At 37.7% G+C, this 13,379-nt stretch overlaps 1 protein-coding gene across 1 annotated transcript; it reads right to left on the bottom strand.

Annotated features, from left to right (window-relative positions):
• Window positions 1-4,679: 4,679 nt before the first annotated feature.
• CCNG1 (cyclin G1) lies at window positions 4,680-12,047 on the bottom strand. Its single transcript, XM_043913483.1, is given in 9 exon segments — window positions 4,680-5,892; window positions 5,894-5,917; window positions 6,885-6,905; window positions 6,955-7,079; window positions 7,289-7,387; window positions 7,468-7,546; window positions 8,111-8,364; window positions 10,319-10,582; window positions 11,818-12,047. Coding segments are annotated over 8 exon segments (906 nt in total). The 5' UTR covers window positions 11,818-12,047; the 3' UTR covers window positions 4,680-5,852.
• Between the last annotated feature and the right edge of the window lie 1,332 nt (window positions 12,048-13,379).

The raw sequence follows: 13,379 nt of genomic DNA, 5'->3' as shown, positions 1-13,379 counted from the left end.
CTCAAGCAATCCCTAGTTATTTTTCACCTCAGATTTTTCTGTTAACGGATATTTCATATACATGGAGTCATAATGTGGTCTTCTGTTTCTGGTTTCTTTAACCTACATAAGGTTTTAGAAGTTCATCCATGTTCTAGAATGCCAGAGCTTCATTCTTTTTGTCTGGCTGGATGATATTCCATTGTATGATTACCACATATTTATCCATTTGTCAGTTGATGGACATCTGGCTACTATGAATAGTTATGCTGTAAAAATTCAACTACAAATTTTTATGTACATCTATATTTCCTTACAGAGGAGTGTAATCTCAAGTTTTAAAAAAACTTTACATCTAATCATTTGAGGAGGATTGTTTTCCAATCATGCTTGCTGCTGCTGCTACATCGCTTCAGTTGTGTCTGACTCTGTGCGACCCCATGGACTGCAGCCTACCAGACTCCCCTGTCCATGGGATTTTCCAGGCAAGAGTACTGGAGTGGGGTGCCATTGCCTTCTCCGCAATCATGCTCGATTGTTTTCCAAAGCTACACCATTTTACACTCCCACCAGCAGTATGAGTTTCAGTTTCTCCACATCTTTGCTAATACTTGTTATGTGATTTTTTGATCTTGGCCATCCTAGTGAATGTGGAGTGGTATAACACTGTGGTTTTCATTTGCATTTCTCTGATGGCTATGTTGAACATCTTATCTTGTACTTATTGACCATTTGTGTATCTTCCTTGAAAAAAATGTCTATTCAGATTCTTTGCCCATTTTTAATGGGTTATCTGCCTCTTTAATATTGAAGTGTAAGAGTTCTTATATATATTCTGGAGACAAGTCCTTTATCATACATGATTTGCATGTATTTTCTTTTTGTATGATTTTCACTTTCTCAACAGTGCCTTTTGAAGCCTGAATGCTCTGTTTTGATGTAGTGTAATTCATCATGCTTCTGGTGTCATGTCTAAGAATTTTGAAATCCCAGGTTATGAGGATTTTCTTCCCAATGTTTTCTTCTAAAAGTTTTATATTTTTATCTTTTACATTGAGATCTGTGACTTTTTTTTTTTTTTTTTTGGAGAAGCTGTGAAATATAGGTGGTTTCATTTTTTAGCATATAGACGTCCAGTTGTTTCAAAATCATTTGTCAAAAAGGTGTTCATTAAATTGTTTTTGCACTTTTCACAAAAATCAATTGCTATTTATATTGGTCTGTTTTTGGTCTCTGTTCTATTCCATGGATCTATGTGTCTTTCCCTTCACCAATACAACACTGCCTTGACAATGGTAGCTTTAAATTAAGTCTTAAAACTGGGTAGCACGATTCCTTCAACTTTTTCAGAATTGGTTTGGCTGTGTGGTTTCTTTGCTTTTTCATGTAAAGTTTAGAATCAGTTAGTCTGTCTACAATAAAAAGTCCTGAAATTTCCACTGGAATAGCATGTCTTCTGATCCATGAACATGGGGCATCTCTTCATTTAGCCCCTCTGATTTAGATCATCAACATTTTATGGTTTTCTGCTTATGGAACCTTTACATCTTATATTTATTCCCAAGTGTTCATTTTCTGGAGATGTTGTAAGTTATTTCTTTTTGAAACTTTTTGATCCTGTGACTTTGATAGTTGTCTCCCTGGAAATTTTTGCATAAACCACAAACAGCAAAGTTTTTGTCTGCTCTAGTTTGTAGGTCTTTTGTTTCCTTTTCTTGCTTCATTGCACTTGCTAGAAAAAAAGAGGTGGTGGAAATGGCCATCCTGTCTTGTTCTATATGTTAGTTTTGAAAGCATTCTAACATTAAGTATTATGCTAACTGTATGCTTTCATTGATGACCTTTATCCAGTTGAGGAAATTCTCATCTATTAATTCTTTGTTAGCTGATTTTTCTCATGAGTGTACTGGACTTTTCTCAAATGCTTTTTTCTGTATCAGTTGATCCTCTTATTTTTTTCCTTTAGACTCTCAGTATGGTGGATTATTTTGATTTTCTAATTTTGACCAGCTTATCTCCCTTCCATCAAACCTGGTCATGTTGTATTGTTGTTTTATATATTTGGACTCATTTGTTGAGCTTTTTTTGGGAGGTGATATTGTTGAGGTATTCATTTGGGATATTGGTCAATAGCTTATAAAATTAAAAAAAATGTATTATCTTTATCTTGGTTTGGTATCAAGTTATTGCTGGTCTTATAAAATGAATTCTCCTTATAAAATGAAGTGATTCTCCTTTCTGGGAGAGATTTATAGAATTTGTGTTATATTTTCCTTAAATGATTTGGGATTTGCCAGTAAGATTTTAAACAATGGACTCAGTTTTTTAAAATAGTAGAATTTACTCAGGTTACATAACAATTTAGTTTTCATAGTTCATGCCTTTCAAGGAATTGATTCATCTAATTCTCTGTGCAGTTATTTGTGGTATTAAAAAATATAGTTTCCTTTTAATGTCTTTCGAGTCTGTAGTGGTATCCCTTTCATTCCTAAAATTTGTCAGTCTTGCTAGAAGTTTATCTCCTGCTCTTTTCAAGTCCCAATTTTTTTTATTTTGATTAGCCCTATTGTTTCAGTTTCATAGATTTTTTTGTTTGTTTTACACATCCTTCTTCAGACTTTCTTCCTTCTGCTTGCTTTGGGTTTATTTTGCCCTTTTTCTAGTTTCTTAAAATAGAAATTTACTGGTTTTGAAACCTTTTTTTAACAAAAGTGATTGATACTATGATTACTAAGCACTGCTTTAGCTGCATTCCATATATTTTGATATTTTCATTCAGTAGGTTCAAAATACATTCTCTTTTTAGACTTTCACTTACAGGCATGGATTTTTCATAGATGTTTCTTATTTAACGTCCAAGTGTTTGGAGATTGTCCCGTTAACTGTTTATTTTCTAGTTTTATGGTCAGGGAACACATTTTGTATAATTTTAGTTCAGTTCTTAGTTTGTTTATGACCCAGGATATATTCTCTCTTGGTGACTATGCTACGTTCACTTGAAAAGAATGCTTATTCTGCTATTTTGGGATGAATTTTATATAAAGTAGATCCACATGGTGGTTGGTATTTTTCAGTCCTTCTACATCCTTGTTGATTTTCTAGTGCTGTACATTACTGAGTGGAATCTTTTAAGTCTGCAGCTGAAGCTTTGTCCATATGAGCTTTTCACTGCTGTCAGTTTTTAGTACTTCTTGTATTTTTAAGCTCTGATGTTAGGTGCATACGTATTTAAGACTCATATCTTGGTGAATTGATTCTTTTATCACTTTAACATCCTTTATTCCTATTAACTTTGATACAATTTCACATAAGTCCATTTAATCTATTTTGGGAAGTAATGTGCAGAGTGTTTAGGAACATAGCCTGTGTCACAATTGCCTGGATTTGAATCTCACATCCAAGTACAGGTATGTGACCTTGGGCTTATCTCTTACCTGCTCTGTTGTTCTGGTTTATTTGTAAATGGGATAATCTCATTCAGTTTGGAGAATAACATGAAATGATTCATATCTGACAACAGTACCTGACAGTAAAAACTAACACTGCTAACCACAAACGTTAGATCAGAAATATCTAGTTTTTAAAAAGTATGCCACATTAATTGAAAATACATAGAAGGTTAAAGTGCCTGTTTTAAAAAACAGCACTTATGAAAGCAGGGATTATTCAATATATCTAACCTGAGTCAAATAGGAAAGGAACCTTCTAAGTTTTTCTTTATTCAGTAATTCCTTACAGTATCTACTTTCTAGCTTGTTAGTTACATGAACAGTTCAAAATCATATATTAATAATTAACAAGCCGTCTGACCAGACTAATACAACACTTAGTGGTTGCCTGTCATTACCAACCACCTGTTGGTTTAATTAGGTAAGAGGGTCACACAGAACTACAGATGGGCTGAATCTGAGGGTGATTTAGTATTAAGGACAGTCCTAACAGTGATGGGGTAGTCCAGGTGGCGATGGTGGTCAAGAACCCACCTGCCAATGCAGGAGACATAGATTATGATATGGATTCGATCCCTAGGTTGGGAAGATGCCCTGGAGGAAGGCACGGAAACCCACTCCAGTGTTCTTGCCTGAAGAATTTCATGGACAGAGGAGGCTGGCGGGTTATAGTCCATAGGGTCACAAGGAGTCAGACATGACTGAAGTGACTTAGCACGCCCATACAATGGAACCTACATAATAAAAGTGACCAACAATGCATAAGCAAGTTTTTAATGCATATTAAGCATATTTAATTGTCATCATCTTGTGTTTATCTTTAAAAAACCACTAGAAAGCAAAGTGTCAATTAGGTAATAGCTATACTATCATAATTTTTTTTTCCTTACCATGCATCTTACCATGCATGTTCAGTCTCTAAGTTATGTCTGATTCTTTGTGACCCCACGGACTATAGTTCCACCAGGCTCCTTTGTCCATGGGATTTCCCAGGCAAGAATACAATTTCCCAGGTTGCCATTTCCTTCTTAGAGGATATTCCCAGACCAGGGATCAAACCTATGTCTCCTGCATTGGCAGAAGGATTCTTCAGCAGTTAGCCACCAGGGAAGCCCACCATGCATCTTACTTTAGTGCTAAATTTAAATAAAGTGAGTGGAGACAGCTTTTTATTGTGGTGCTATTATCACGTTGCCAAAATAGTTAATTGCATTAGAAGAGAAACGAAGAGAAAACTGCCTGGCAAAGGAATGCATTTCAGTAACTTTATTGAAAGGTATATCCCTTAGTACCAAAACATAATGGGAGTTGGTTAGGTTACCTCTGGCAACTCAAAATTAACACTGATGTATTCAAAATATTGAAATTTATCAGTATTTTGGGAAAACTGTAAAGTTATCCATAAAACATGGTTTACCAAAGTATAAGATACACTGTGGTTCTTTGGTTCATTTTCTAATGCCTCTGTAACCATAAAATGATGTCAAAATTGGGTACAGCCATCTTGGATGGATTCAGGTTACACACTGCATTGAGTAACTCTCTGCAACACTTGAACCCTGTAGATCTCTGAACACTGCACCTCGGCAACCTTATAATTATGAAGATGCCTACTTACCTTTCTTAATACTTCCTTTTGGCACACAGTAGGGGCAATTAATGTCAGTATATTCTCTTCCTTTTAAGCAAAATTCTAAGTTAGAACCAAGTTTTACAAAAACAGTCCTTAGTAAAAACTGATGGAGTGTTAAATCACAAAGTTTTCCGAGTGACACTAATTTGTTTTGAGTTATTAGTAAAAACTAACTTTCTTGATGGGACTAGACTGAGGCAGTAAATTTTGTATAAAACTTTTAAAATCATGGGTATAAGTATCACCTGTTTTCTAGAAAAATATTAAAGATAACATGCCAAAATTAACAGGTTGGTAGTTTTGCTTTACATAAATGCCCTCAAATTTAAATGTGATTTCTATGTACCAGTAAGGTCCACATCTCTGGGTTAATAATTACTTGCATCATAGGTGCCAAGAAACTAACTATTCTCACTGCCTAGAATAGTGACCCTTATTGTGCCTTAAAAAGTGCATTTGTGAAATGGTGTTTTTGATGTAAACCTCATAATTTAAAGTTTAAATTTAAGTAGGTTACCTTTTTTAAACACCACCTAAGTACAATATATTGACCCAATATAGAAACTTGGATCAATGTTAGAAATGAAGATTCACAGTTTACCTTTCCAGGCTTGTCATTTGCATTTCACATTTATACTGTTACTTTGATTTGTATGTTTCATAGGTGAATTCAAATTTGAGTAATTCCACTATAGGGTAATGTTAATTAGGCAGTTTTCCCAAATCTGAGAACACCAATGCTAATCTAGTTGTGATGTTTTGAGGCTTCACAGCTTAAATCCGTTATAATATTATAGAATCCACAGCTCAGGATTGTGGAGAAAGGCTTCAGAAGTTTTTTGTTGCTGTAATCATCCTATTTAACAAACAAAAAATCAAGTTATCAGAAGTCTGCCAAACACAAATTTTGCTACCTGTTAAAATATCTAAGATTCATAATCATCTCTTATGTAGATGTATTCTATGTTCACAATTAATTTTGAGTAGGAAGAAAGTTAAATCACCACCATGAGTTAAACTTAGATGGTAAGAAAGTCTATCATATATTCCTGAGGAGGTTTACATTTTTTATGCATGTAAATACTTGCCACTGTTCAACTCTTATAGCAATGATACACAACGCCAGTGCTGAGACACCCTGGCAGTTTCCAAAGACCCAGTGTAGAAACCACCTGTCCTAACTTATTTTTCTTTACGTATAACACCCGAGTTCATACTGACTTTCCTAATAAGCTAATAGTCTCAAATTAGTTCAATGTATGGTTCAAAATTTTGGTCCTGTTCGTTTACTCAGGCTTGTGTAACTTTAAATGAACTAAAGCTTGAGTCTACATATAGCAAAATGATGTGCAATTAGAAAAAAACAAAACACTGTTTTAGTGCTACTTTTAAAGTTTACATTATTAAGGAGGATGTGGCTTTGTAAGCTGATAATTTAATGAAACAGCTAACATATATATCAAAGTTTAGATAATTCCTTACTCTTGGGATGTTGTATTAATACCTTGAATGTAGTGTGCTCAGTCACTAACTTGGGTCAAACTCTTTGTGACCCCATGGACTGTAGCCCACCAGGCTATGTCCATGGGATTTTCCTGGCAAGAAGACTGGGGTGGATTGCCATTTCCTGCTCCACGAATGTAGTAAATGCCCTCAAATAATAGCTGACTAGATCAGTGAAGTCATTTTCCCCTTTCCTATTCCAACTCCATTTTGTTTATTTTGAAAATAATTCAGATTTATATTCTTGAATTGTAGAAGAAAATTATATAGCATTAGAAAATTTTCTATAATGTGGAGGATTAACTACGAACCAAATTTACCAATTAAGGGCCCATTTCCGGAATTGTTGGAAGGTGGGTTATTCTGTAGTAACTATGCCTCAGTTGCCGTGCAGTCCGCCCAGAAACAATCCATTTCAACTTCTGAACATTTGGTTTGGAACACTTGTTCGATGAATATTCAGCTAAACACTTGGATACAAGCTCTTGCCAGAAAGTCAAATCTCTGCCACTGATCTGTACGTAAATTAAAAAAAAATGTTAACAGTCCTGTAGTTTTCATTATAGTAATAATTACAATCTTATTAACATGTCTTTCCTTGTCAAAAAAATTTAAGGGTAAGTTACTTAAATTTCAAGCAAACATATGACACCTCACTTTAGGAACAAGTGGTTTAGGTTTTTTTACAGCTGTGAATAGGATTTAGGCTATGACCTTGACATACCTTGGAATGTTTCTGAAGACGTTCTACTCCTTCTGTTAACTCTATATACTTCTGCGCTTGGATCTCCAATGCGATGATAGACAATGCCAACACAGACGGCTAAAAGAGATAAATTTTAAAGTAAATATTGAATATGAAAATAGGTATATAAACAGATTTAATCTTTATAAAATATTTACCTTTGCTTTAGAAAATATGATCCTGCAGTAGCATGCCTTAAGTTGGGCTTCTAGTCTTTCAAAATTAAGGCTACTCCTCCTTTAAAGAGAAAATGAAATTTTATGTAGGTAATTTTACATTGAGTCAAAATAAATTTTTAGAAAAATAATGAAGTCAATTTTAAAGTGAAGTTTATGCACACTTATCATAGAAAAATGAATTATTTGAAGAAGTTTCCTTCCTTCAGAGACCTTAACTTCTTAAGGATACCATAGATGAATTTTAAATAATTTGGGCCATAAAAGAAAAATTTATTCTACAACTACCAAGGTTTCTTTTCATTTTAATAAGTCTGTTTTTGAATTGAAAGTTTCTTTTTCCATAAATTAGTGTTAGATGCTTGCCTATTAGGTTCTGTAAGTTAACTAGTCTATAAATGGAAAATGTAATGTTAAAAAATTTACCATCCTAAAGAATTCAAAGACTCCAAGAAGCTACTTTTGACTGAATGTCTCCTCACTCCTGCTGGAGAGTGAAGTGAAACTCAAGGGGCTTAGCTATCATTTTACTTGATTGACATTCTCCCAGGATACTGACTTCATATAACATTCAGACAATATTCTGGTTTCTACATCTCCTTTGTTGAAAACAAAGCTCACATACCTTTCATGTGGCACGCCCTCCTGAAGGAGTGAATGATAGAGTTGCAGAAACTGAAAGGCAGTGGTAGCTTTGACTTTCCAACACACCTTCTCCAGTACAATCTTCTCCATTCTCATCAGGTCTGAAACCGTGAACCTGTACTGACTGATTCGGATCAAGTCAGTAGCCAATGGGACATTCCTTTCCTCTTCTGTTGATTTTACAGCCAAATAGAAGCAGCTTAGTCCAACACACCCAAGGTGCTTGGGCTGTACCTAAAAAGACAATAAATCCATCTCTACCTTATTTCAATTAAAAAAAAAAACATAAAGTATAATCTAGAACTCAGACCCATCACTTTGAAAAATGTATTTGTGAGGTGAATCTCTCAGTGGCGAAGGACTTAGCAAGATCCACTGATGCCTCAACTGTAGACTGTTAACCATATGCACCCACTTGGAACCAATTTTTAAGTAAATGGAGTAAGTTTCAGTGTAATGTTTGGCTTTTGCATGTAACAATTCTTAGTTCTTTTGGTTTTTTAAATCACTGAAGAATGATAAGCAGTAATTTACTTGGTCAAAGACTTATATGAAGACTGAAATACCTTACAGCTTATACACAAAATTTCTTTTCAGAATGTTGTGTTTTTCCAGGCTGTTTTCTTTGTAGCAATACTTGTGAAATGTTTTTAAATACTGTGACACATATTGTTTACTCCACCTGTAAAGCTCTAATCACTACCAGTCTTTTAAATTTATCCATCATTTTCTGAATGTCTACAATCAAAATTCTATCCAGTTTATTTAAAAAGTTTTTTTTTTTTTGGCTATGCTGGGTCTTCCTTGCTGTGTGGGCTCTCTCTAGTTGTGGAGAATGGGGCCTATTCTTCACTGTGGTATGTGGGTTTCTCATTGTGGTGGCTTCTCTTGTTGCAGTGCATGGGCTCCAGGGTATGTGGGTTTCAGCAGTTGCGGCTTCTGGGGTCTAGACCACAGGCTCAGTAGCTCTGGCACATGAGCTTAGTTGCTTGGCCGCATGTGAGATCTTACCAGACCAGGGGTTGAACCCAAATCTCCTGCATTGGCAGGTGGATTTTTTACCACTGAGCCACCAGGGAAGCTCTCTATCCACTTTAAGTTTCAGCTCAACTGAAGCTTTAAAAAGCTTTTACCAGTATTTGGAATCTCCTCTTCTTAGAAACCCTTCAGCAATATATTTATATCTCTTTTGAAGTATAATGTAATTCTTTTCTTATTATTCCTTGTACTAATGATAGTTATAAGTGCAAACATTACTCCCACTAAGATTATAATATACTTAAGGAACAGATGCCATGTCATTCACCTGTGACACATTTAGAATTAAAGGTAGTGCCTACACATGGTGTCTAAAAGAGTTTTTTGTTTGTTTTAAAGAGTTGTTTAATCAGACTGTTGAATAAGTTTCTTGAGCCATTCAACAAACACTGAGTTCTTTCCATATATGTTGCATTCTGTTAGGTACTTTGAATAAAACATGAGTTTCATTTTAAGTGTCACATTATCTCATTATCTACGAACAACCATGGACACAGAGAAGTAGATGTATTTTTAATAATTAAACTCTGAAAGCTACACAGATGTCCTGCTTATCCAATACAGGGTAACAACTGTATATCCGCTCTGTCAGAAGATACTCTCTACTATGTGTAAACTTAGGCTGGAAATGCCAAGCATAAGCATGACCTGGGTAAATCTAAGGCTAAACCAGTTGGAACTTTATTATATATGAATAAAGATCAAGAAATATACTCTACTGACCAGGTGGTAGACAGCATCAACAAAAAGGAAAAAAAAAAATCTAATTTTTAACCCACAATCTAGCCTTCTGCCTTTAACATATTTCTTTAAAAACAACAGTAAATAAGTGAAAATACCTAAACTATCAAACAAGACTTTTAAAAACAATAGCCAACTCTCCTACTGGGAGGCTTTGCAATGATTTGATATTAGACTATTATTCAATGTCAGAAGTTAAGTCTAATAGCTGATGCATTATTCTTGATTAAAAGGAAGAATATTCATCAATGCTATAGTACACAGAATTACCAAAACATTTTGGTTACTTGCTGAAAACACACAAGAAAATGGTCAAGTTGTGAATACCAGCCCAAAGCTGGCAATACCATCTCCAAAACACATTAAGCAAAATCACGAAATACTCAGGGTGATGTAGCTTTAAACGTACCTTCATTTTAGACAGGAATCTGTCCAGTAAATTCACAGCTAGAGAAAATGTCTCCGTGTCAAAGCCAAAGAACTGAGTTAGACTAAGAAGATCTTTTACTTCAAAGTCCCTCAGTCTTGCAGTCATTCTAAGGCCATTATCATGTGCAGATTCAATTAGTCTCAAGCCGCAGACCTTTGGCTGACATCTCAACTCCTGTTCCAACAGGGCATTCAGCTGGTGTAGCAGTTTCTGAGAGTCAGTTGTTGTCAGTACCTCTATCATCTATATATAGAACAAAGCCCAGAAAGGAGTGAAAGAACAGCCCTTCCTGTCCTACCAGGTGTCTTATAACACAAGCCTCCCCTTTCTCAATGCTGTTAGTGAATCTCAGTCATTGCCAAGGGCCATCTGTTATTCTCCCGCTCCCCAACCAGTTGGTTACATCCATCCTAAATTGTGACTTCCTAGAGGGCCTTTAAAAAAAAAAAAAAGCTAATCTTTATGCCCAAACTTTGAAATGAAATGGTAGTATGTATTCTGCCGCTTAGTAACAATGTGAACTATTCAAGTTAAGTCAATTTTTCTTAGTCCTCAGTTCCTAATCTGTTAATAGGTTATTACCCATTTCATAGACTTATGTGAAATAAAGGTAAAGAATCTGCTTGCTATGCAGGAGAAACGAGCACGATTCCTGGGTTGGGAAGATCCTGTGGAGAAGGGAATGGCTACGCACTCCAGTAGTCTTGCCTGGAAAATTCTGTAACACCCGAGCCTGGCGGGCGACAGTCCACAGGGTCGCAAAGAATTGGACACGACTGAGTGACTAACACTTTCAGTTTCAGGAGCACAGGTATATAGCACATACAATAGGTGCCTAATAAACACCTGGACAATATTAACGAGCTTATTTATAGTCTGTAAAACAAGGCAATATCTGCCTCTCTAAATGGCTGTTAAGATTAAACAAGATGATTCAACTAGAGTTCAGCATAGTGCTTGGCACTCAGTGCTCAGCAACTGTTAACTTTTATTGATGTTACGAAAGGAAACTCAGGTGTTAAGAGCACCGGCAGTGGGACAGGAGGCTAATCCATCCCGCAAGAGAAACCTGGGAGTTTCATTAATTTAGGGCAATAATGAACGCCTACTATGCCCCAGGCACAGGATACATGGACAGTCCCTCCCCCCAACCACCAAAAGGCAGGAAGCAGAGCATCTTCAGGGTTGAGCGACGGAAGAGGTGGACAGATGCGGAATCACAATCTTCAGGGATCCAACTCTTTCGCCCCCCGGGCTGGTGCCTGGGACCACGCCAACTTGACAATAAGACGGCTCGGGAGGTCTGATCTGGCCCCGCCCCTCCAGGCTCGGACTAGCCTGAACTTGTTGCTCGGTCTAGAGTTAACCGAGGAAAAGGGCGCGAGACGAACCCTCCACCCCGGCCCCTTACCCTACCCCGCGCCCCCAACCTTGCTCCGTATCTGCACCCTGCAGTCAACCCCGAAATCCTAGCTCACCTTGATCGCGACTGCAGCTCCTCAGCGGTAACCACCCTCCCCGGGCCTGCTCTCACCTCACCCCACGATATTAGATCCGAGAGGCCTACGAGGCGAGAGGACTCGCGGGCAAGAGGGGACAGGCCCGGGGAGGGGGAGCCGTCTTGGGTGGGGGGTCTCTGCAGCGCCGCCGAGACGACACTGCCCTTCTCCGGGTCAGTTCGGAGCCGAAGGGGCCGCGCCTGGCCTTCCGAGTAATATATTGGAGGGCGGGGCTTTCTCGCTGCGATGGGAGGGGGAAGTGGGAAGATTTCCGCGCTAATTGGTGTAAGTCTTTTGATGGATGGCTCCTGCTGTCCAAAGAGGGCTGGTGCGTAGAGGGAAGATGTCCGGCCAATCAGCACACGTTTTTCATTATCCCCGGAGTCAAATTCTCCGCCCCTTGAGACCACGCCCCTGCCTCTAAGCGTCTCTCATTGGAGGATTTCCCCAAGTGTCTTCGCTGAAGAGGGGGAGTTAAACGCTGCGTTCACTAACCCAGGCCCGGGTAAGGCCTCTGTTGGCAGAAGGATTGGCCAGAATATCGTTCCAGAATGTACTGGGAGTTTTCATTCTGTTCCGTTTAGTAGAGTGGTTCTGCTGTCTTTGTAAAATCACGGTGGCTAGTTCTGACAAAAAAGTGAAGCCCGTATTTTTCATTACAGATGGAGAGGTGGTGGGTTTTCTGTGGTGTGGTTTATTAAGTTTCTAGAAGTTTTCCCATGTGCGCTTTGGAAATCACTAGTTCCTTGCCTTATTTTGCTTTTTGTAAAGTTTAATCAAAGAGTGGAGTTGGGCTACATAGGTTCTTGGTCTTCCTCCAATCTCCTGAATTTGAATTGTGAACAAATTAAAAAAGTTGGTAGTTCTTTAGGGACTTAAAAGGTATGTGGTTGACCCTTAAGAGGAATAAGACTAGAATGATTGCAGTGATTAAAAATCTGAGTCCACAGATCCCGTGTGTGAAACGATATTATTTTTTTAATTTACTGGCCATGAACTTAATTTCTGCTTGTGAGCCTCGCCGGGTAAGTGGGAAGATAATTAGCTTGAAGCGTTCCTGGACTCTTTCCCTCCTTTTTCCCCTGTTCTCACAAATGCGAAGGGTCTGCATTAAAAAGGGGTTGAGGATTGGAGAAGGAGGAGTTGGTTATCATTTCTCACGGACTGTATGTACTTTGATGTCTGGTCCCATGGCCTCTTCCTGTTAGTGGCTACCTGGGCTTTGAAAAAATGAGACTCTGAAAGGACATCTGTGTTGTTTGCCCTGCCAGATGCTTCCCCGAGGCAAATGACAGGCAAATGACGCAGAACCAAGCTTTGAAACGGGGGTTAGAGTTGTGAGAAGAAAAGGGTAGGGAAAACCGGGGAGAAAAAGTTAATGCCTCAAAAATATTATCTCTAAAGCGTCATGGGTCCGTTCGTCAAAGCTCCACTTTGTCAAAGCTCCATTTGTCAAAGGTTCGTTTGTCAAAGCTCCGACCAATGAAGAGTCCTTGGTCCTCCTTGAAAATAAACTCATGTAATGAGTATAAAAAGGCAAT

Source organism: Cervus elaphus, chromosome 9 (genome assembly GCF_910594005.1).
Source record: "Cervus elaphus chromosome 9, mCerEla1.1, whole genome shotgun sequence".
In the NCBI taxonomy this organism is placed as follows: Eukaryota; Metazoa; Chordata; class Mammalia; order Artiodactyla; family Cervidae; genus Cervus; species Cervus elaphus.
The sequence above is the reverse complement of the archived record's forward strand: the minus strand, read 5'-3'. Positions and strand labels throughout refer to the sequence as shown.